The sequence below is a fragment of the Anopheles nili genome, chromosome 3 (genome assembly GCF_943737925.1).
Source record: "Anopheles nili chromosome 3, idAnoNiliSN_F5_01, whole genome shotgun sequence".
NCBI classification, from domain to species: domain Eukaryota; kingdom Metazoa; phylum Arthropoda; class Insecta; order Diptera; family Culicidae; genus Anopheles; species Anopheles nili.
The window spans coordinates 65,005,920-65,030,038 of record NC_071292.1 but is presented as its reverse complement, the minus strand read 5'-3'; the positions used below and the strand labels follow the sequence as shown (position 1 = coordinate 65,030,038).

The 24,119-nt window shown below is 47.3% G+C and overlaps 2 protein-coding genes across 2 annotated transcripts in view; both read left to right on the top strand.

Moving 5' to 3' along the window:
• Nucleotides 1–5,444, top strand: part of LOC128726939 (uncharacterized) — a 32,966-nt gene extending 27,522 nt beyond the window's left edge. The window contains exons 4-8 of the mRNA XM_053820787.1: nt 1,667–1,835; nt 1,916–2,074; nt 2,148–2,316; nt 2,398–2,564; nt 2,647–5,444. Of these exons, the coding sequence (XP_053676762.1) occupies nt 1,667–1,835; nt 1,916–2,074; nt 2,148–2,316; nt 2,398–2,564; nt 2,647–2,855 (873 nt within the window). The 3' untranslated portion in view covers nt 2,856–5,444. The remainder of the gene's footprint in view (nt 1–1,666; nt 1,836–1,915; nt 2,075–2,147; nt 2,317–2,397; nt 2,565–2,646) is intronic.
• Nucleotides 5,445–5,909: 465 nt separating this feature from the next.
• LOC128726977 (GPI ethanolamine phosphate transferase 3) overlaps nt 5,910–24,119 on the top strand; it is a 93,427-nt gene continuing 75,217 nt past the window's right edge. Inside the window, exons 1-3 of the mRNA XM_053820831.1 lie at nt 5,910–6,092; nt 6,153–9,182; nt 9,258–9,480. Of these exons, the coding sequence (XP_053676806.1) occupies nt 5,910–6,092; nt 6,153–9,182; nt 9,258–9,452 (3,408 nt within the window). The 3' untranslated portion in view covers nt 9,453–9,480. The remainder of the gene's footprint in view (nt 6,093–6,152; nt 9,183–9,257; nt 9,481–24,119) is intronic.

The window sequence follows — 24,119 nt, the reverse complement described above, 5'->3', positions numbered from 1 at the left end:
TTTTTTTCGCTCTCCATTTTAAATTAATTAAAAATCATTCCAAATGAGAACGTATCATTCGGTAACCTGGGGCACCTTCATGGTGAGCTGAAACGTTTTTCGAATTGACATCATCCTGAGACGTACGGCGCACGATCTCTGAGGATCTGCGTCGGGCTGTCGCGAGCTCCGGAAATGAACGTTTATTTAAATGTATCCTCGTTCGTTCGCATCAACATTCGCGCTGCACCCATAGCTAAACGGTAAACAACGCAAGAGCAGCTACACTTAGCGACCGATTTACGATCTCCAGCCAGCGAGCTAGCCGTTGCACCGGAGCAACTCAAGCCGCCTAGTCTGTGAGAATCAAAAAAGCAAATTGTTTTGGAGAATCAGAAAAATAAGTCACCCTGGCAGAAATGGTGCTAACAGCGTGTTGTTCGACGCTACGAACTCATGTGCCTTTTAACGTTGAATTAAATCCACCCATTCACTTTCATTCTTCACGACCGTGTTTACCGACTTATGTAAGCGTGTTTTTTTTAATTGTGTTGCTTAAATTGCAAGAACCCCCAAAAAATGACAACTCAACAGCTAAATAAAGCCCCTAGACAGGGCGTGAAGCTTCACCGACCGGTGACTGATTGCGGAAATTCGTTTCCAAGACCAGCAGCGCACATTCCAACGCTGATGGCGACAACGATCGCGGTCTGCACTTCTTCCTCCTTCGTTCCAACCCCAAACAGCAGTGCGCGATCATACGAATTTATTTGCCCATTACCGGAAGAAACATTTACTCCGTGTGGCGGTCGCGGCCCATCGGAAGATGGCGCATCGCAACCGATCGGGAAGTGACAAAGGCGCGCAGGCACGGCAAGAGCGGATGTTTGAAAGAAGTTGTGCGGGACGTGCGCGACTTTAGTGTACATACCCCGTGCAGACATACGCACGTTTGCGAGGGTGCTGTCCCTTTTCTTTTGCTGCCACAGGCGTCGCCGAGCCGCATTTGCATTCAAACGACTTTCTTCCTACCCACCGCAACACGCCCTGGGCGCGTTTGCAAGTCTAATTGCGGCTGGCTTGCCCGACGATCGGATGCGGCACGCGTGCAACGATCGGAAGAGGGCTCTAACGGACGAACCGTCAACGGAACTACAAGGCACATTTTGATCTGCTTGCCGTTGTGACCTGAGAGCTGGACGTTGACCAGGGCGGACGTCATCGGTGGCGTGTTTATTGATGCTAGCTCACGATCTTCAGCTGATCCGTGATCATGTCGTCCATCAGCACTTACCGGTGGGGACGAGATGAGACACTCTTATTCATTACCGGACATTGTTTCTCGGCACCAGAACACGATGCTAAGGACGTTTAATGCGCATTGCCACCGGTGGACGTCAATTACCTTTTTCGTTTTTCGCGATCTCGAATGACGTTTGTTTGTTTTATGCCCTCCCATATTGAATGCTTGACATCCTCACATCTTCATTTATCTCCCGTCGGTTTTCTGTAGTCCCGCTTGATATGTTAGTCACTCTCAGTGTTGTTGTGCTTTCCATCCTACGTTGTGCGCCCGCTAATCTGTACAATACGATCATCCATTGTTGATCCTTGCCATCATCTCCTATTCGATCTACGTAAACTAATTGTACCGTCCAATCTCTATAAAACCGTGCATCATTCGCAGATTGAGAAACCCGTCACGGATGGTCTATCTCATCGCACTCGCGATCAGTGGGAAATCGACAGGACGTCGCTCAAGTTCGTGCGCAAGCTTGGCTCCGGTCAGTTCGGCGACGTCTGGGAGGGTCTCTGGAACAACACCACCCCGGTCGCAATTAAGACACTCAAATCGGGTAAGTACACTGACGAAAGCATCGGTGAATCCGTCCACGGCTAGCATGTACAGGAACTGATGTGCTCACTTCCGTTACAGGTACGATGGATCCGAAAGATTTCCTTGCAGAGGCGCAGATCATGAAGAAGCTGCGACACACCAAGCTCATCCAACTGTACGCCGTCTGTACACTGGAGGAACCGATCTACATCATCACGGAGCTCATGAAGCACGGCTCGTTGCTAGACTATCTGCAGGGTATGTATCGAAAAAAAGCAATTCAGCCAAACGAGGAAGCGTGTATCTAACCAATTGCGTTTATTTCATTTAGGTAAGGGCAGATCCTTGAAGCTGCCACAGCTCATCGATATGGCTGCGCAGATCGCGGCTGGCATGGCGTATCTCGAGTCCCAGAACTACATCCATCGTGACTTGGCCGCACGTAATGTGCTGGTCGGTGATAATAATATCGTAAAGATTGCCGATTTCGGATTAGCTAGGTAAGGACTAGTTTGAATCACACGGTTTCTTTCTGATATGAGGATCAATTTATTCGCAAAATGTTTTACCTACTTTTCCAGATTAATCAAAGAAGATGAATATGAGGCGCGCGTCGGGGCCCGTTTCCCGATCAAGTGGACCGCTCCAGAAGCTGCCAATTACAGCAAGTTCTCGATTAAGTCCGATGTCTGGAGTTTTGGCATTCTGCTAACGGAGTTGGTCACATACGGCAGAATACCGTATCCGGGTAAGTGTCGCGCGAGACACGTCTAGCACCTATCAACATACTAATCCGTGTGTTTCGTTTCTCTACATCTCCCTCCCACTAGGCATGACGAACGCCGAGGTGCTGACGCAGGTTGAGCACGGATATCGCATGCCACAGCCGCAGAACTGCAATACGCCACTGTACGAGATCATGCTCGAGTGCTGGAACAAGGACCCGATGCGGCGGCCCACGTTCGAGACGCTCCAGTGGAAGCTGGAAGATTTCTTCACCATGGACCCAAGTGAATACAAGGAGGCCGCTCCCTTCTGATAAACGCCCCGCCGCGCTCGTTTATCTCCGTCGCCACCGCCAGGAGCACAACACCAGCAGTGTAGCCCGGAAGTAGCCGGAAACGTCCGTAATCCAATCCTCTAGCGTGTCCCTATTCGTTTTGTTTCCGGGCGTTTTCTCCATAGCCGGGAAGCTACTGCCACCGCTGTTGGCTGGCAAATGGCAGTTGCAACCGCGACGTGGGGGCGCCTCTGTTTGTCTGTGCGCGGACAGAAGCGTTCCTGTCGGTTGCAACCATTGGCTATTTATTTACGTTTCTACGATGCATTCACACATTCAGTCACATTAGCTCTCATATTGCGTATTAAATAGGTTTACAGTGTCTTGTGGGATGCGCCCACAACGCGACCGCATAGCATAGGCTGCGGAGTTGGGGGCGAGGGAACGCGTTTATTACAATTATGTTAGCCACAATCGAATAGGGGATGTCAATGGTAACTCTCACCCGCGTGGTGGCGCAGGATAGACTGAAGGAGGAGCGTAATAGTACACATTATAGTGATGCCAATCGAGCGCGACCAATCAATGAACGAATCCCGATGTATTAACAGGGGGAAGACTTACGTTTTCAGGTTAGGTATTTCGTTTTTTGTTTGTTTGTTATACACATAGATGATTTCTTTACCCACTGTGAATGTACGGCAGATAATCCTACCGTTGCACATTCCTTCCTGGGGTGCAGACAACAGGCTAATAGTAACAAATGCAGATACCAGCAAGCGTATGCTTTTACAACCTCGGGTATTTGTAAGCTTCGGTCTTTAGCTATACGCTTCAGAACTCCCGAGCTAACGTGTCGCTGTTATTTTTTTTCTTCTTTCTAGTATATCTAATTGCCGCTTTATATCGCCAGACAAAAGTTAGTATAAGGCTTAGACAAAATCAGCGTGTGTTTATCATGGTCATGGTTCTGCTACAACGTTTTTGTTCGTGCTTTTGTTCCCCCCATTAGCGAAATCGCGTTTCTAGCATTCGAGACTTCTGCGCGTTTGCTGCATTTACAAGCTCCCCGTGAATGCAATTCTAGCCTACATCACAAACGTTGCGTTATATATTGATGTCTCTTTTTGCCGTCTTTATTTTTTGTGTTCCATATTGTGCTTTTTTATACCGTTCAAATGAATTGCTCTGATTGTTGCTCCTCGAATTTTATTCGTTTACGTTGCTGAAGGGCCAATCCATAGAGAGTTAGAGCCGGAAGGATGAATTTTCTCGACGATTTGTCGACGTTGTTCTGACACCATCACCATCATTCCTCCCGATTCTTGTAACGCAGTGGGACAGCGGCCGAGGGGTAAAGTGTGGCGGAATTTGGAACCCGATGGTTCCGGTATGCGCAAACACGCGAAAATGGTACTGATTTTTAGGTAGTTGTGCTGGTATTTCAAACATTTTTTTTTCTCTTTTTTAAATCGAATTAAAACCTCTAGTAACGATCACAACGAGATTAGGACAATTCATCATCACGAAAAGGTTGACGAGTACTATCGGCTTTCAAGTGGTATCGAGAAAGCAAACAATCAATCTCACAAATTAGCGACAAATGCATAGAGAGATAGAGAGAAAGGGAAAAAAGGATCAATCCAAGTCACTCTTCGTCTACAAATGCGGGTGCATTTATGTTTAAGTGTATGTGTTAATCGATCGTTCATTCGTTCTCAGTATCGTCTGTATAAGAAATCTTCGGTGAAACAAGAGAAAAAAATATAGTAAGTGTACATATGTTACGAATAGCCTCCAGCAAAGGCTCGTTTCGAGGAAATTAAGATAGTTTTGCAGCGAAAATCCATCAGACATGGACCGTGCACAAGCATCTTTTATTGGCCCAGTAAGTAATGCAGCAAAATCAATTTTGGGTATTTGAATGATGATCAATAATTTAGCTAGTTCTTTGAAACAGCTTCATCGATGGTTGGTTTTTTTGCGGCAGAATCAATTGAACCTGGTTGGTATGCTGCCTTGGGTGATGAATAGTGGCAACTCATCAAAACTTCATAAAAGTTATGCATGATCTTCAATATTGCATTGTCTAAGAAGTAGGGAGTGGCCTGAACACGTGGAAAACAATTGCATTGATAAAATATTTACAAAACTGTACGTAAAAGAACACGCAGGGACAGTTGATATTACAAACAGTTATCAAATTTATATTTGAAACCGTAAGCATGCGGTGTGCTGTATGTATCAACGAACCGTTAAACTTGAGACAAAGTGGAAGTGAGAAATGATCGTTACAAAGACCGCAGAAATGTTTGACAAATTTTCTAATAAGCTGGACCGTGCTAAAGACAAACAAAATGTATAAAGCTTTGCAAATTTTCATGTCTCTCAAAACTAGACTCTCATTACGCACCGATTCACCGTTCTAGTAGCGAAAGGCAGTCGAGTACGCACTTTCTATGAATACGTTTTAAGTGTAAATGTGTTGATCAACTAAACTGATTATGAGGAATGAACTCTTATATTAATGATAACGAGAACAAAATACATATAGACATACCGAAACACGATCAAATGTGACCCATTTAAACCGATGGTGAAAACTGAAATAAAACATTGAAATACATATATGATATTATATGACATTTTCTTTACGTATTTGCTTTATTATCACAACGTTTCCTACTTGTTCCGTCTCGTTTCTTCGGTGGTGATAAAAATTTTGTGTGATCGTAAAATTGAATCACAAGATCAATTTAGAATGAAAAATAACCTCAATTTTTACACCCAGTTCGACTCCCTTGCAATTGCGTAGTTTGACAGTCCAGCAGCTCAGCTGTCACTGTCAAACGTGGATTCCTCAAAACACAGTTGCACCACTTTTTCTCTAATCACATTGGTGCTCGTCTTTTAACGTTTTATTATCACGGTAATTAGCGCATTTGTGCGTGCTGTTTGTCTTGATAACGGATTGCGACAGAGCCTCAGGGCCTGCGTGTTGTGAAAACCACCTCGTGAGTTGTGCCGACTTGCCCATGTTACGGAATCGTGGTTCCTAGTTGGTGTGTTCCGCTAGCCGGCTGCAAACACGCGATGGTTAAGAGCAGAAATTTCGTGTTCGTGCTGGTGTGGCTCTCGCTGTTGATCAGTGCCGGAATACATCTTTTTTCGAAAGGATTCCTGCTAACCCGCGTCGCTCAGACAAACGTGAGCAGTTGCATCAGTTACGACCAGTATCGCTGCGAAAGCGATGGCAAAAATGGTTCCACTCAGAAGGTACGTGCACATGCGGGATAGGTCACTTTTCGATTGACTAATCGCAATTGTAATTCGCAGAGTGAGTGTGTTGGTGCGGAAAAAGTGGCGTCCATTCTTCGGGACCTCGATGCCTCCACGGGCATTTGCTTTCCACCGAAGGCACGAGTGATTCTGCTGGTAATCGACGCCCTGCGGTACGATTTTGGTCTGTACGATGCTGAGAACACTCGTCCGGCTCCGTACGAAAACAATCTTCCCATCATGTCGGAGCTGCTTCGGAAACATCCGGAAAACAGCCGCCGGCTGAAGTTCGTCGCCGATCCGCCGACCACGACCATGCAGCGACTGAAGGGTATCACGACCGGCAGTTTACCCACGTTCATTGACATCGGCTCGAATTTTGCATCACCCGAAATCAACGAGGATAACCTGATCGATCAGCTGGTGCGAGCCAACCGTACGACCGTGTTCCTCGGCGACAGCACCTGGACCGATCTGTTCCCGAACCGGTTCACTCGCGAGTATCCTCATCCTAGTTTTAACATTTACGATCTCGATACGGTCGATAGCGCGATCGAGAAACAGCTGCCTAGAGAGATGGCCCGGAACGATTGGGACATGATTGTGGCTCACTTTCTCGGTGTAGACCATTGCGGTCATCGGTACGGGCCGTCTCATGATGAGATGCGACGAAAGCTGCGCGAGATGAACGAGGTTATCCGGAACGTTACCGAACGGATGGCGGATGGCACTACGCTGATCGTGATCGGTGACCACGGTATGACGAAAACGGGTGATCACGGCGGTGATACGGCGGACGAAGTGGATGCCCTGTTGTTTGCCTATTCCAAGGGTAGTCCCTTGCTCACCCGAGGCTACGATGGGTCTGCCGATACAATGCAACAGATCGACCTTGTGCCGACGCTGGCCACCATCCTCGGTGTGCCGGTGCCGTACAGCAACTTGGGGCAGATCATTTTTCAGCTTGTTCCCGACACGCGGGTCGATACATTCCTGCGCTACCAGCTTGCACTGGTGCACCTGTGGCAGAACGCCCGGCAAATCCAGAATTACTTCCAGCAGTACGGAGAACCAAACACGTCCGACGGGCCCGTCGACCAGGAACAAGACCCGGAGCTTGATGATACGGAAAACATGTTTCTCATGCTGACCCAGCGTGTGAACAGCGTGTACACGGAGGCCGCCTTCCAGAGTTTCTCGGGCGATTTGCGCCACTATCTGAAGAGCATCCTGGAGGGCTACCGGCGTGTGTGGGTCAAATTCGACCCGCAGCTCATCTCGCACGGACTGTTGGTCACCTTTCTCGGGTGTTTCGCAATGGTTATCCTTATCGTAAACTCCACCCCGCACCAATTGGCCGGAATGTTCTCCGAGGGCACGATTTCATACTCATTTCTGCTCGTATTCTTCGCCGCTCAGACGGGATACGCTTTTCACGATTTTTTGGGGCTTAGTTCCCCGCAACACGGTGTCATCTTGGTCGGAGCAATTGCAAGCGTCGGCCTGCTCGCTCTTTTGGCCATGCGCCACTGGGTGACGATCTCGGAAAACATGGCCGCCTGGAAACGGTCAGCCAATGTGCTAACGCGCGTTTCGTTCGTCTTCACTACGTGTGTGTTCTTCGCAAACAGTTTTATCGTGCAGGAGCAAAAGATACTGTCCTACGTGCTGATGGGATTCTTTTTAATGGCGCTCTACAAACTGCATCATTTGGGTGGCCGTTTCGCATTGCCCCGGCTTCGGTGGGCCGCGGTACGAAAGTCTATGCTGGTGAAGCTGGTCCTTCTTACGCTTTTCGCGCTGGCTTTGATACGCCTGTCTGGAGGCTACTTCCGGTGCCGCGAGGAGCAAGCAAACTGCACCGATCACCTGGTGAAGGCACCTACGGTGACATCGATGGCCGAGAGCCAACGGAGACGCAGCTCAGACACCGGAATGGACATTGTGCCTTGCGTGGCGCTCGTGCTGTACATCGTATGTACGCGGCTTTACCTGCGAGCCTGTGGAAATCTCACCGGCATGGGTGTACATGTGCTGCTCGCTAGGTATGGTCCCACCGTGGCCGTCGTTTGCACGTGTGCCCACTTCACCGTCTCGAAAACTAGCGCCCAAGGTGGCATCCCGCAGTTGCACGTCGATGCACTCGCGTGGGTCGTTTACGGACTGCTGCTGGTGCAGTTGATCGTGCTGTTCGTTTCACCGTTGCTACTTTACGTGCTGCCCAAACGTACCAGCGCCATGAACGGTAACATGGCCCCGGAGATTTATCGCCAGCTGAAGGAGAGCTACGGTGGTCGCACGACTGCTGCCGGTAGTGACATCCCGATCGTATGTGGACTCGGCACCGTGTATTCGTCCGTCTTTGTCTCGGTCGGAGCCATTCTGAGTGTGGTGCTCGCACTGTTACTTGGCTCTCACGGCACGGCAGGGCTAATGATCGTGAATGGTGTGGCCATTGCGTACGGCATCATCGCTTCCATCCTGCAGTACGAGCAGGCGTCAACTAACCTGGCCAGCTGCATCCAGCCGTCTTTCCCGACATTGCTCACCTGGGTCATTCTGCAGCAGTATGGATTCTTCGCGACTGCACACCAACCCACGCTGTCACAGATCGACTGGAATGCCGCTTTCGTCGGGCGAACGTATCACTTCGATGGAAGCAACCTGCTGTCCGGGTTGCTTGTGCTACTCAACACCTTCTCCGCTACGTTCCTGCTATCGGTGCTGTTTCCACTGCTCGTTTTCGTACCCTTCTGTGTGTACACCATGTGGCCATCGTTAGCTGAGCGGCCAATTATCAACAACGTAAAAACGCCCGTGGTTGGGCCCGGTTCCTCACAACCTCCAAGTCGTGGCGGTCGATCGGAACCAGCTGCAACCACGCAGCGTAAAGTAACTTCCGACGGTGGCAGCGTGGAGTATCGCAGTGTGACCGTTAGCAAGGCGGAAGACTCAACCGAGGATTCTGCAGTGGTATCCGATTTCGAGATAACCAAGGGCGAGCTTAATCTGTACGAGAACGAAAAGCTTTTCATTGGGACCGTGTTCAAGACCGCCTGCCAGCTGATACTGCTGCAATCACTGAGGGTGAGCAAAAGCTATGATGAAAACACGCAATCATTCAGCAAAATTTAACATGTTTCTTACTTACCTCGTCCCCAGATATTCTGTGCCATGTTTGCCTGCACGCTGCACTGTCGCCATCTCATGGTGTGGAAGATCTTCGCACCGCGATTCATCTACGAAGGCATCACCAGCTACGTTATGTTCGTTGGAGTGATTCTGGGTTTCGTGCTGCTGCTACGAGTGCACCGAGCCGTCAGCGTGCTGATAACGGACATCAACAAACGCCGATAAAGAGTACGTCGATGCACATAAGCACCAGGTAAGGGTAAAAGGTAAGCAACGCAATTGCATTTCACTACCGGTCACATCGAGTTTGCTGGCCAATCGACCCACCATCCTCCAGAACCACCTACTCTAGTCTTGTGTTCAGTATCTCAGCCTTCGGAGAACAAACGTAGCGCTATCGAGTCGCGAGTGCGAAGGCAGTTTAGCTTTATAGACGAACTGGTGGTTGATAAGACCACTCTAGTTAACGATTTGTTTGTAGAATAGTCTGTGAATCGAATCCCGCCGCCAACAAAGCTCGATTGGTTCACTTTTTTTATTTTTTCATTAACTTGTACGTGTGCACAACTAATAATAATAAAATGAAGAATGAGAGCAACAATAAGAATCATTCAAACCATTCATAGTAATTCATAGAAAAGATAGTTGAAAACGTTAAAAAGGATTTTCGGAAAGGGATATCAGCTAACAGCAGGACTTCATCATGTGACCAGTCTTTGAGTGAATTACAGAGCAACAGATCTATTCTCTCCTCCATCCTTTGTTTCACAGATTGAGCTTACTTATCCTTTGCTACAACAGCTTCGCGGTCTTGGCCTGCAGCTAAAGAAATCTAAACCGCTCAGATTCTAGTACCATCGTCAGCCGATCTTTTTTGGGCAATATATTGACCAGACAAAAAATCTACTTGATAACAAGACAAACATTAGTATAATGGTTTCGCCATCAGTGATGAAGCCATCAAATGAAATTTGTGATTAGCAGAGGATGGTACTTGGTTGTAGCGATTTTGGTTGCTCCCTCAGCCAAGCGATTGTAGCAACAGATAAGAAAGTAAATTAGCTATCCTTAATAGTTTTGTTAAATTAAATTAGTATTTTCGAGTATTAATATATATCTAGTTTGATTAAAATCACAGTATCAGCAAAGCAGATTTTCGAGCAGTAGATATCACACTCACACCCAGATGGCGCTGCGGAAAAAATGAATTCTTTTTAAAATCCGAAATCAACTCTTACTTTATTCTGGAGATGTTGTTTCTTTCCTTGTTATTTCAATGTTCTGTTTGTGCAATGTCTTGTTTTAGTTTTGTTTCATATATACCATATTTTTTTATTATTATTGTTTATAAATATCAACATTTGAGATAATCGCATTGTAGCATGTATTGTACATGTGAATGCTATTTCCACAATGAATGATTCAACGGTTCTGTTATGCTTTAGAATCAGAATGTTTTATTGTTCTACAACTGTGATTATTGTATTTTTTATATCATGCATATATTTATTTTTATTTTGTTCTTATTATCCATAATCTGGATAGTAAAACGCGGGATGCCATTTTTACGATGAATGATTATTGGTTATATAATTTTGCAACAAAGCATATTAATTCTTCTCGTTAGTCATTATCGTAATGCATAATATATTTATATATTATTCTCGTTTACCAAGATAAAAACACTAGATAATATCACATTGGCTTTTTAATGCGAATGGCTTTTTCGACTGAATGTCAAGAACATTACCACCCTAGTGATGATCACACAAATTGATCGGTTTACAACATTGTTTTTGCCGTAGTCATTAACAGTTTTCATCCACCGGTTTCACCGCTCGGTGATTGTCATCGTGGCATTCCTCCAGGGCGTTTGTATGCAAAATACCCAACCGAACCGCGATGCGTCAGGCTTGACTCACACCGAGCCCATCCAATGCCGGTATCGATATGCATCACGTGCTGCCATCAATTGTGTCAACTATTTTGCGCGTACACAAATGATCTTGATTGGCGCGATGGCCTGATGTTTGCGCTTCTGCTCACGCAATAGTGTCAGCCCGTTCCCACCCGATGCAATGAAATTTCCGAGTGCACTATGGAGCGCAGCAGGTAAACACCGTTGTAATGGAAGCTACGTGTCAACGATCCGGCAGGGTGCTTTTCGCGCCGGTTGACGCCGGTTTGATTGCACATTCTCATGCTAGTTTTAAGGGCGTCTAGTATTGCGCCCTTCACATTATTGTTGGGTTGTTGGAAAATCCACGAATAAAACCATGGCTTCAATCTCGGTCCCGTGACCCACAGCCCATACAGGAGCATGTTTTTCTAGAAGTTTTTCGTACACCTTACCGAAAGCAAGGGTCAACCACTGGGCGATTGATGGAGTGTGATTAATTTTCATTCCAATTTCGCATTCACACCGCCGGGTCGAAAGGACGTGATTAAGTCACGATGGGGTCGTCGTGATCGCGATCCGTGCATACGCTGCCATTCCACTCGTGTGCGGCTTATGATGATGTCGATGGTAATGGAGAGTTTAATTAAGGATAGAATATACACTGCACTTGGCGAACCCCGTAAGCCTGGCAGCTTTTGACACCAGCTGTCAGTGATGCAGCATGGTGGGACGTCTCCATTAACGTTTCGTTGGCGCACTGGACGGACGGCCTATTTTTCAAACCTATCATATTGCCGGTCATTGTAGGCGTCACTATTCTTCTCAAGAGGGGATTTAAATACATTCATTATAGTATAATATTCCTGTAATCTGCACACTTATATACGCATACAGTTGATATTGTTAGAGTTAAAGATTTTTCAAACTCCAGTTATTTAATTATTTGAATTTCCTGATCCATGTGGATCGTCACTCTATGTTTCGGCTAACCGAACGTATCATGTCGAAATCATGACAAGCGTAGCTTCTTCCAGAACAGCTTACGCAGAAACAGATCTTGCCGGAAGCATATTTGAACGCCTTTCTGTGCTACAAATACGAATCGTAAATAAACACAATGTCGACCAGGGGCAACATTTTCCCCATTGGATTAGCTCTGCTAGGGGCAATAAATTCCAATCCAAAATGCTTGCTGACGGCACACTGCCGTCGGAACTGTCGCTGAAATCACTGAGCTGGCTTTGTCTGAGGAAGTCGTATGATAAATGGTGTTCCGCGCAAAGCAGACGCATCGCGTTTTTATTCATCCCGACACACCCGGCATACCCGCGCCAAACGGTGGTTTGTAGTTGCGCAATTTTAAAATCTCCACGTGGTGCACGCGGCAAATTGATTGATTATCGAAAGACACTCTGCTCGGCACGGGAAGTGTGCCGTCTGCGTTCGTTCTCGGGCAGAATAAACAGCCCCACGTCTCAGTGCTCTACGTTCGCGGCTGTATGTCACCGCTTGCCCGGAAATCATCCAAAAACGCGGCCGTAAAAGCAGTCGTCGTATTTATCCGGACCTTATGGTCCTCCAGGGTGCGCAGAATCGGCAGGAAGGCCGCGAATGTGATGCTGCTCAAGAATGTGGCCCAACATCTGGGGGTTGTTACGAACACTTCCTCGAGTGATGCTCTCGAGCAGAGGGTGCGCTATGCTTGCGGACGGTTCAGAGTTTTTTTGTCGTTCCTGTTGCATTACTTTGCAATGTGGCATCCAGACGCGCTCATCTCGCGCTCGCGAATGCTTTCACCAGACGTGGAATGGGTAAACACAGGGCAGGAAAAAAAAGCTAAAGGCATAGGCCAGCAGCGAGAAAGACCGATTGCAATCTTCCGCGATCGTGTCCCCTTGGCTTGGCGGCACTGCAGGGACTGTCCCAGGGCACATGTGCGTGCGGTGGGATGCCGCCGGTGTTTACTTTACAGCCCCGGAGGTCTCGCGTTTCGAGTGAAAAAGATATTAATGATCTGCGAATAGCGCAAAAATCGAAATAGATCTCGAATCGAGCGTCATTTCTCTTCCGCGAAGTCGGTTCAATTTTAAAGGTGCTAAAAATCATCGACATGCTTAATTGTGGCGTTGGCGGTTTTATTAAAGAGAACGCTAAACCGACAAGATAGATGTGATGCACGTTGCGCTTGGAAATGTCTTGATTTTATTTTAAGCAAACAAGCCCCATTAAAATTGCTGAAAAATAATTTTCAACTATTTTTGGAACGGTGGATAACGAACGTCTCTTCCAGCTAAATTGACGCTTCTGATGTGGCAGAAAATCACCAATAATTAGAACCAAAAAGCGCCTCTTCCGGTAACCCTCACGCATTCACTGCACTCTCGCGAACTGCTGCTTATCACGCTCGTCGGCATCTGTGCCAGTTGCAGATGGTTCCATTTCGAACGGACCGTGCTAATGCGTGATGTTACGTAATGAAAAGAACACGTTCAAAATGCATCCGGAGAGCTCGTAAACGCCAGCGTTTTCAGTGGCCACGCAGCCACTGTTTGTTTTTAATTTTATTTAACGTCCTTCCATCGTTAGACCTCGGTGGTGGCGTTCCTCAAGGGGTGAGCAATTCAGGGAAGAATGTGGAATCGAGCTGAACGACGGCGGCCGTCCGGGTGTGTCGTGCCGTTTCACGCACGGTGACGGATGGATGACAGATCGCGGCCCCCAACGGCTGGGACATTCACTTTTGACGACGTGAATTCGTGCGAATTTTCGCGATCGTTGGCTGTGACGTGTGGACTTGGGTTTCCGTTAGTAGAAATGCGCGGAAGAAAGCGCACGGGAGAAAGACAACCGGGAGAGGATGCAAAATGCATGAAAATAGAACGAAACATGCCACGGCGTGTGCGACTTAACATGCCTCCCGGTTAAATCAACCGGTGGTTCGGCGAGCGAATTTATGCCGTGTACAGTTGCGCTGTAAAACTTCTTGGGCGACGTGTTTTTAATTTATATACTCTGCTGCTTACGAACACGCTTGCAGTCGACTCGCTAATGTGGATGCTCTTGAGAAGAGAGCAAACTTATTCCACAAAAACTACACATTCTGAACGTCGATGCCACCGAGACTAGGCAGCACCCCCTTTAACGGTGTTTAATGTTTTCTTCTCAAACTTCGAATGTCGACCAACTGAAACACGCAAATAACCACCAAATGAGCGTTCCGTGAGTCATCAGCAAACCTGCCAGACGCCGGAGGACACCATTTCACCGCACACGGTCGGGTACGTGACGGGAAGTATAATTTCGTACGAAAGAGGCGTTCGTTTCATTTAACCAAATTTATTTCGGGGCGTGCTGATCTCGGAAAACAATTATTCCCCCATTTAGCACTTTTGGGATGCGTTTGCTTCGTTCCTGTTGCCATTTCCGAGTGCGTCTTAATGGACATGGGCGCGTGATTGATAAGTTGTGAATTGGGAGTGCATTTTGTGGTTTGTTCTGCTTGCTTAACTTGCGTGCGGCTCCAGCAGACCAAAGCGAACCGTGATCGAGTACCTTTTTTCTTTTTTTAACGGGACAGATCTTTCAGCCAGCATAAGAGCGTTTCGTTTTATTTTCCACTCATGCGTCCACTGTCCGTGATGGACAAGTATACCGTCGTCTCTGTAAACTGGCGAGATCGTTGAACGAACTACGGTTTGACTGGAGGCTAAAGTTTTTGGCAATGAGCTGAGTTAGTTTTGCTCTTAGTCATGCAGCATATTGTAGGCGGAATGGGTAACATTTTCGTGTTTAACCAGCAGGACCTAATAGTGCTGATTTATGAATTAGCAGCTTCTCTTTTAGAAACTATTCGTGAATCAAGTGATGCTTAAATCTCTCCCACCAATACGGTACGATAATACGGATACGGTTCGGACCACATGTGTCGGTAATGTTGCATTTTGGCATCTAACCAACTGTGGATTTTTGGTTGTTCACTTGTTTAGTTTGGTAGCCGATAAGATGAAACATGACGTAAGACATTTCGCGCATGATCGCACACTTCATGGTCGGTAGTAATTTAATACAAAACAGCTGTGTCTTTTGCACAATTCCTATCGTTATGGGTAGATGAGTAATCATCCTTGGATCGCTGCCAAGCTTAAATTCCCAGAACCAATAGTGTCAAATGTTTTCTGATCTCAATATGTATTACTTCCAACATCGATTGTTTGCCTTCACAGTTTTGCTAATTTTCCTCATTTTGAGTTGTGAGAGAGGCTAATTGCATTTAGTATTTACCACTTCGTACTGTTTTGCAAGCCAAAACAACCGTCGATCTTTTGGGTCCATACGAACGCTTTGAAATGAGTCGTAAAGTAATTTATTTTTCAAAAACATAATTTCTTCTCACCACTCGCGTACTGGTTGCCTTGGAGGAATGGTTTAGTTTCGCAAGCCACGAACAGTTTCCCTCCACCGATCGTAATCGTCCCGTCGATCGACTATCGCCAGCATGCGGGTGCGCCTAAACCGATGTTACTACCGATCGCGAAACAATAATCAACCGTATCCGAAACATGGCAATCCCTCGCGGCCAGAACCGCAACGATCAAAGGCAGCGTTTCCGCGAGCCCGTTTTATGTCGCGCGATAACATCAAATTCAGCATAAAATTGGTGCCCCACGTGCTCCTCAGCGTACATCGGTTACATGCTCGAGCAGTGGAGAACCTAAGAAAACTTCGACGGTTTTGGGGACTGTGCCACAAAGTGCCATACCGTGTTGCACCGGGGGTTTTTTTTTCTTTCTTTTCCAAAGGTTCCGCTTTTCGCCGCACGGTAATTTCGCACTAGCGCACAGCTGCTTGTGCACTATGCATTTTCGCGTATCGGTACGCGCACGCTAGCACATTTTTGTCTGCACCACGTGACGCAATGGCGTGTTCCCTTTTATTTTTGGTTTGACGTGCGCCCCCGAACACATCTCACGAAGCACACACGGTGTCTCTCCGAGGCTGGATTGTAGAGGGCTCATATGCAAATCAAGCCACCACAATGGCGGCCACACAATCACGCGTTTGCTTAGGGCCCGGATCTGGGTCTAATGCATTACGACTGCGATAGAGCTCTCCGCGTGTTGTAGGTTTATGGAAATGCACCAACCACCATAAGGTGATGGCTGCACCTACTCGCAATGATAATGATGTCGGCACGGTGTAGAGAGGGTACAAAAATTGCATCCCAAAATGGATGTATTCTTGGAATATTGCGTGAGCTCACCGAGCGCCCTTTCGACTGCCTTCTGGTGGTTGTAGCTGCTGCGAGGTAACATTAATTCCAACGCCTTGGTTCGCCGCTCGGTGACAAATTGCATGCCAGCCTTTGGCGCTGGTCGACTTCTTGCCGCCTGCCAGAAGGCCCGGTATTGAAGCGTCTATCATGGCTTGGATTTGGGAACGTGCCGAGAAAAACGTTGCGCGCGTTAGAAAACGGAACAAACCCTTGGAATGTCATTCATATCCCAGCGGTTGGTCTTTGCATCGGTTGGACTTGTAGACGCATGGAATTATGATACAATGTTCGGCGACGATATGATTTTGTCATAAAAACGCACGATATGAACCAAAACTTTCCCAGCACAGAGCTGTTTCAATCGAAAAGAAACCGAGGCGAGACAATTTTGAGCGCAATATCCATAAAAGCAACGGAAGAAGGTATCTTCACTGGGAAAGATAACTCCAAACGCACGATCGAAGACACGACCATCGTGGTGGTGCTGGGTAAATGCATCAAAATAATAGCGTCTATTGCGACGCCGTTACACGGGGAAATGCCGTCGACAGCGTGTTTGGAACGACGATAACGGCATCTGATAGATCGAGTTTAAAGTGATTACAACGTGATAACTGGCAGCAGCACTTTTACAGCGTGCTCTAGAGTGTACATACCCGTAACCTTTTAGCTTTTAGCAGGCACCAACTTTGCACGCGACATCGTGCGGTGTCAAATGGGGTGAATTCGTTGCAATGTTTTTGAGTACTTTTGAATTTCTCATAGCTAAATTTATTCAATTTTAGTGTAACAGGATTTGTTAATATATAGTGTCCTGATTTTGGGAATTTTTATGTATTCGGATTATATGATTTTAAGCTGGGAAAGGATTTCAAACTGCCCTCTTTTCAATATTCCAAAGAATTATTCCGCCTTATTGAGAAGTTTTTAGTGGCTATAAATGTTTGATGCGAAACGATCAGCTTCGCCATCCCTGACCAAACCAAACCGTGCCAGCATCATTGTACCTTCATCTCGTTTCACAGCAACAAGCTATAATGTGGGGATGGTGAAAGGATTGACGAAATTTCACCCCCAACCCCTTAAGCGATCGGCGAGCTGGAAAGCTTTCATCGCCGCTCGCTGTATGCGTTTCTTTTCCCGAGAACCACCCCGACCTTCCTTCGCGCAGGGTTTTCTGGATGGCGGTTTTTGCCGCCACCATTGCTCCCTTATCGACGCGCTTTGGTGAGTTCTTAATTATCGCTGAAAACATTTGCCCCCCACCCTACGGCGTTCCATCGTTGGATCGTGATTTCGTGCGGTGCGAGAAGGGATTATGATGCCATTCGCAGGTGAAATGCGCACCCTCGAGTGCCGGGAAGAACGCCATTCCCGATCCGTTAGCGCCGTTAGCGAACTCCTCTAACGAAGCCCTGGTTGAAGTTTGTTCGCGTAGGTCCAGGAAGCGCATGATTAAAGTGTGAATTTTCCCCATGCCTTGCTTTTCTTTCACTGGTTTCCCGCGCACCGACCGGGAGGGCAAAGTTTAACATCGACCGTCAACTTGAAGTGCACCGCAAATCTGCCCCGTTTTCTACGCCTCGCAGGCACCCGCAAGCTGATAAGTGGCAATGTTGTGCACTTTTGTTGCCTCCCTTTTTGTTTTTGTTTTGTTTGTTGTCCTTCCGTTGAACTTGGCTCCCAAAGGAGGGCGGTGGCCGAACTGACGCCCTTATACCGCGCGGTCTCTTGATAGAAGGGGAGAGCGAGAAGTCTACTTTGTTCCGGTGTGGCCGGAGATTCTGTATAACGCTCGCGGGTTTCTCGTGGCTTAACCCCAGGCATTAGCGGTGATCTTCTGTACCCTGATGGGTGTGTGTATGCTGCGTTTTGTTTCATTCCTAAGATGCACTGAAGCTGGAACTTGTCTGGAAGGCTTCAAGCGCGCTCTCTTGCTTGAGTCTTTTTTTTTTAATGTGGTTCGCGAGCATGAAACCCCTTGAGGGCGAGGCGAAAGTATCTAAATTAAGATATAGTTTGAAAAAGAGCCACTTTAAATACTTGGTGGCGGGATACTTTTATTACCGCTCCAGCCCTGATACAAAATTCATGAGCTTAGGACCTTGTTTGCCGTTGGGGTTTGCGAAATTAAGTAATCTTTTACATCGTTTGATGACCGGCAAATATTGCATAGCATCTCTTTTTAAACATTGTTCTTTTTAACAAAATATATTTGCAACAATATGTTTATTTCTATTTCGTGTAATTAAATTCTATTAAAATACAAGAAATTATATTTGGGCCAACACTTCAATTGATCTGTGTCATTGGGTCTGTAATCTTTGTTAGAATTGTAGTTGATATCATCCATTCGGCTCCGTTTCCCTGTATGTTGCAATCGTAAGCAAAGGGTGATAGAATGCAAGCCTAGCGCTTCGTGACGATGGGGTGACGTCGTGCCATGCTGTACTCCTAAGCAATTGCAGTTGCAGACCCCCCACTGGATCTGCATTCCATCCGTGTCTAAGCGAGCTTGCCACAATGTGCGAACAACGATGGCCGGGAAAACGAGTGCGCTCGTGCGATCAATTAATTTATTAAAAAGAGATATAAATTTATCCGCTCACCAGCAGGCTACTCGGTGGTGCGTTTGCTGCACTTTCGGTGGCGATAAAAAAGTATGACTAGCAAAAAAAACCAAGCAGCACTTCATCATGTTTTCCCATACCGCCGGTTCTGCAGAGTTCATTAAATAATTGCGCTTGAAAGATAACACGCGCGCGCGTGGTGGGGTTTTGATGCCATCGCCATCCTGCCGTTCCATGGTTTGCAGGTTCGGGATGCGCTCTGGAGGGGTTTAGAATCGCGAACGCAATTGACCGCCCGTTACGCCCGATGCGCTAACACCGTTTTGTAGTGTGCTTTCACCCGACTGCATCGAATGCAGCAGACCGAACGCGAGGGTGAGCGATTTTCATTGACTCTTGCATCCGAGGACGGACACGCTGGCCGGTTCTAGGTCAGCGTGAATGCGATACTTGGACGATCACAACTTCAATTCGCACCCTTCGCTGGATGGGTGAGCTCACAAGAGGCCATTCGCGATCGCCAATCGGTGATGTTTGCTTAATTAATATCGCTATGATTGAAGCTCGCATTCCGGGCCTCGTGTGGGCTCTGAGGGACGGCACGATTACGTAACTCGTTGCTTTCTTTCTTATCGATGGTCCGATTTTGTTGCAGCTATTTAAATGGGAAATGCGGCGCTGCCTGTAACAAGCGATAATTATACTTTTCTAGTCCCATTTTTCTTTGCAATTAAGTAGGTATGTATTGCAATCTAGGTGAATAATGAGCTTTTTGCCGTACATTTATTCGTCGCACACGGGTGACAAATCTATTCACATCGAAGCATTTGCAACCATTTGTGTTTGCTTGGCGCCGTTTCTCAAAAAGTATTGGCGAAAGAGACACGATCATGCGATCCATGTTATTTAGCGTCCAGGATTTCGATCTATTTTAAAATCATCGCAATTTGCACACTTATTTCGTCGAATGCGAGTGTTACTCTTCCGTGCGGTTGTCACTTCGCCCCGATCAAGCAATCGCCAGCACCGCTAACTCCACCAAGTGTGAGACGCATCGTAAAGGATGGGTTTGGTTTGTTCCAGCTGAATCGGTGTGTATTTTTATAACATGCACACGCATGACGATCGTTGGCGTGATGTGTGGCATGATGTCAAGTGGCATCGCTTTTAAATGGTGGAAAACTGCCACCCAATCCCACGCGTGACTCAGCGCAATAGAACGCATGCAGATTAAGCCCAACCGCAGACAAAAACAAAGAAAAAACAACGGCCTTTTCCCTGACCACTCGCACACACATTAAGCTAAAACCCCATCTGGTTGGTCCGGACATGGCAGCAGACGAATCGGAAACAAAAAACAAGCGGCGAAAGACAGTGGCATAAAATAAAATGTGCCGTCATTTTGCCGTGTCCAAAGGTGCATGTTTGTTTTCCAACACTGTCTCATGGCCACACTGTGCTCCAATTTTCCGATACTGCTGCGTCGCAGTTTCTCAAAGAGAAGAAAGCGTCACATTAACTGAAGGATACATAAACCGACAAGTGTCATTATTTCGGAACTAACTAAAAATGAGCAACAACGAAAAATTGGTGTTAAAAAGTGAATCAATTCCACTCCAGCTTTCACCGTACATTTTCATCATTCAATGTCCACCCAATCATCCCACGGTGAGTCGTGTCAAACCGGCCTCGCTGCCGTTGGTGTCGATGACGTACGCTAATGCAACGGATGATATCATTCCGTGGCAGGCAGAAAATGTGTGTCTGGCTCGCCAACACGTACACGTAGCGGTGGTAGCGATTAGCCGTCCGTTTTCGACATCGTTGCACTCTTGTTTGAATGTTTTATGGATTGCGAATGGTTTGTGTACTTTGGACTCATGTTTTTGCCAGCTGTTTGCCTCGAATGATCGTTCAGTGCAACGCAGTGCTAAACTTGTCATAGTTAAAATTGTCCTCGAATGTTAGTGCTTATTTATGGTGAAGGTATTAATGGAAATTTTTCAATATGCACTTGTTTTCTATCAATTTTATCCCAGTAGAGTTCATTAATGTCTCATATATTTATTTATAAACAGGCAGTAAAAAATCAAAACCACATTTCTTAATTACTCTTTACAATGAATGCGCCCTAAAACAGATGATAAAAATGACAGATATGGTGTCACGATTCGGCACAGCACCGTATCAGTCACGGGTAAAATGACTTATTCGACACTTTTCCCTCCCATTACTGGGCCCGTTCCCTGAAACGATGGCGCATCTTGATCACGCTACTCCATCACGCGTGGCAACAGCGCAGTTTCCTCGAAGGTGGAACTATCTCGCGATTACGAATCACGAAAGCGCTGACACCATCGCGTCGTCGGCGGATGTTGTCGAATTAATTCGATTACCGCTTTCTCCGAACCGCCCGTTCACCGATAAGCGGCGCATTCTCATAATTGTGATCGATGATGGCGTCCTACGGCGGCGCCACTCCTGCACCAGCCCACGGATCTCGCTCAACCCCTAGTCTAGATCCGAAAGCGGGTTGAAGCAACATCCGATCTTCCGCCCGGCTGGGTAAATAAACTCCCGAAACATGTGTCCGCGGTCCCGGCCCGGGTGCAGTGGCATAAAGTAGGAAAAATCCATCACCCACCACCGAGCGCTCGCTCGCAGTGACGACGCTTCACAGCGAATGTAATTTATTATTTATTTGTGTCGCCAGTGTTCCGGCAAACGGGAGCAGACTTGCCATTTTTCCCTACCCGTCCGCTTTCTGCGCGGGATTTTTCGTCGTTTTTCCACCCCGAAAACGCTGCTTTCCCCGTGCGGTAGCTTTTCTCGTGTTTCGGTAGGTCAATAGAGCGGCTTCTTCGTGGCGTCTTCGTGGCGAGCCGCGTGCCTAGAGGGTGTGAGAGATTTATGGCAACGGTGAAAATGCTCCCGGCCTTCACCCGGCACTACCACTCAGCCCTATCCCGTGGGGAGCAGATTTTTAACCGATGACTTAACGCCAATCTACGCTGACCCTGACCAAATACGCGTTCGGAGCCATGGTCGGGGATCGGGATGTGGAGCTTGATCGCAGCGATTCCCCACCCTTCTAGGCTGCTGGGAGGGTCGCGTGTTCTTGAGCAGCCGTGAGTCGACCGCCATGCCGGCACCATGATGTCAGCTGGCACCCGTTTGTGAGCTCGCAGTGACGCAATGTAGGATGCGAACCGTGTTTCACTTGGCGACGTAATCGTACAGCGTAACCGTTCATTCTGCCGCTCGCGCATGCAAATGAATGAATTTACGAACGAGTCGAGTCCGAACTCACCCTTCTTATTCATTGACCGAGGGATGGGGATGATCTGCTCGCGTGGGCAAAGGAGCGGCTACATCATGCGATCTTCTGGGAATGGCGGGGTTGATTCACTTCCGCAAAACGATCGTTTATGGGAAGCCTTAATCGAACGGATAGATCGCAACCGGAACGAAATGTGCAATTTGTGTTTCACTTCTCATCAATTTCTTGGTTTCACGTGAAATTTAGAACTGCTTTTCACAAGAAATGACGTGCTTTTGGGGGAGAAACATGAATCAAGTGCCGTGGAACAAAGATTAGCAATGCGATTGCATCAGATCGTGAAAACTAAGTCTTGAATCTGGGCCACCATCGTAAACTATTCGTCAATCCTTCCCAATAGACCTAGATAGCAAAGAGAACATATTCCACAAAGCACCAACCGGAAACAATCGTTTGCTTTAGGGTCACTTTCAAGTCAAAATCCCCATCACAATGGTAGGCGATTCTTCTGCCGCAAGGCAAGAATCGTGCGGTCCAGCCATAATCTCCAGGGTGATCTTAATCGCTCCACAAACAAATTGTGAACAGTGAGCTGATTTCTTTTGCGTTTGACGAAAAGCAGTGCCATCGACGCAGCTGAAGCACGTTCCGGATGGTGTGCGGAACGCTAAACGGGGCCGTCCACCCAAAACGAACGTAAATTTATGTCTCTATCGAGTCGTAGATCAATGGTCTCCCAAAACGGGTCGTCGGGTTGGGCTAGCCTAGCAAATAGGCCAGAAGGAATGGCAGTCAAAAGAATAAAAAAAGAGGGTCAATTAGTAGGTTGATGAGTGGTGCGTCAACAGTTTTCTGTTGCCGTGCCATCCAGAGGGAGTCCTGCTCTCGCTGGGCCAGTTTCGAGCTTGAAACACACCCAATTGTGTCCTCCCACTGTGCTGGAGCCGCTGGTTGTACCAGCGATTGGTAAAACCTCTGCCGAAGCTAGTGGAAAATCATCTGCCCTCTTTCGATGAGGTCGGCAATAAAACGCGAACCCGGAGTTTCTTCACACCAGTGGCTACGCGGAGTTCAAGGTTGGAGGAACTCGCAGCTCGTGTTTCTCGCCCGATCCAATCGAGGAAAGGCGTCACACGGCATGCGACAAGTGTTTTCACGCCAGTGCCCTCTCCGAAAAGCCAGCCCGAGCCGGCGAGTTTTATTCATGTTTTATGATCGATTGTTACGAATTGATAGCAACCGGCCGCAGGCACACGTTCGTCGATACTTTTGGCACCGATTTTTATTGGCCAGCGCCCGGTCGACGCACTCTATGGTACGAAAAAATTAAAACAAAACACAATCGCACACACATCCGTGCGGGGGAAAGGCAACAGCAACGTAAGGATGAACAACAACAGCCCATCATAATCATAAAACTGGCGGTTCTCGATAGCGCCGCGCTGGGTGGAGTTGATTTCGAACCATACAGAAACATACACACGCACGAGCCTCATCGCCTTCTGATGTTGCGAGGTGAAGACAACAGGGAAGAGATAAACGGGAGCTGTAAAATGCGAACGATCGTGTCCAACAGGGGCTACGTGCCCTCGCGAGATGGTTGTGGTGCTTTCGCAACACGCTCTGGATGAAGCATCGGAATTCCACGAGCACATAAAATTTGTTAACAAATGGCATAATCCATCATTAGAAGCACCCGGGAGGTGTTCGATTCGTGATGCCATTGTTAAAGGGTGATGTGTTAAATAAACATAGTGGCACGCATTATTTGTTGTTCGCCTGAAAATGGGTTCGGTCACTCTGGTGCCATAGTTGTAAATCGCCATCCAAGGAAGTTGCATCGACCGATGGTGTGTGGTTTACAAATGGC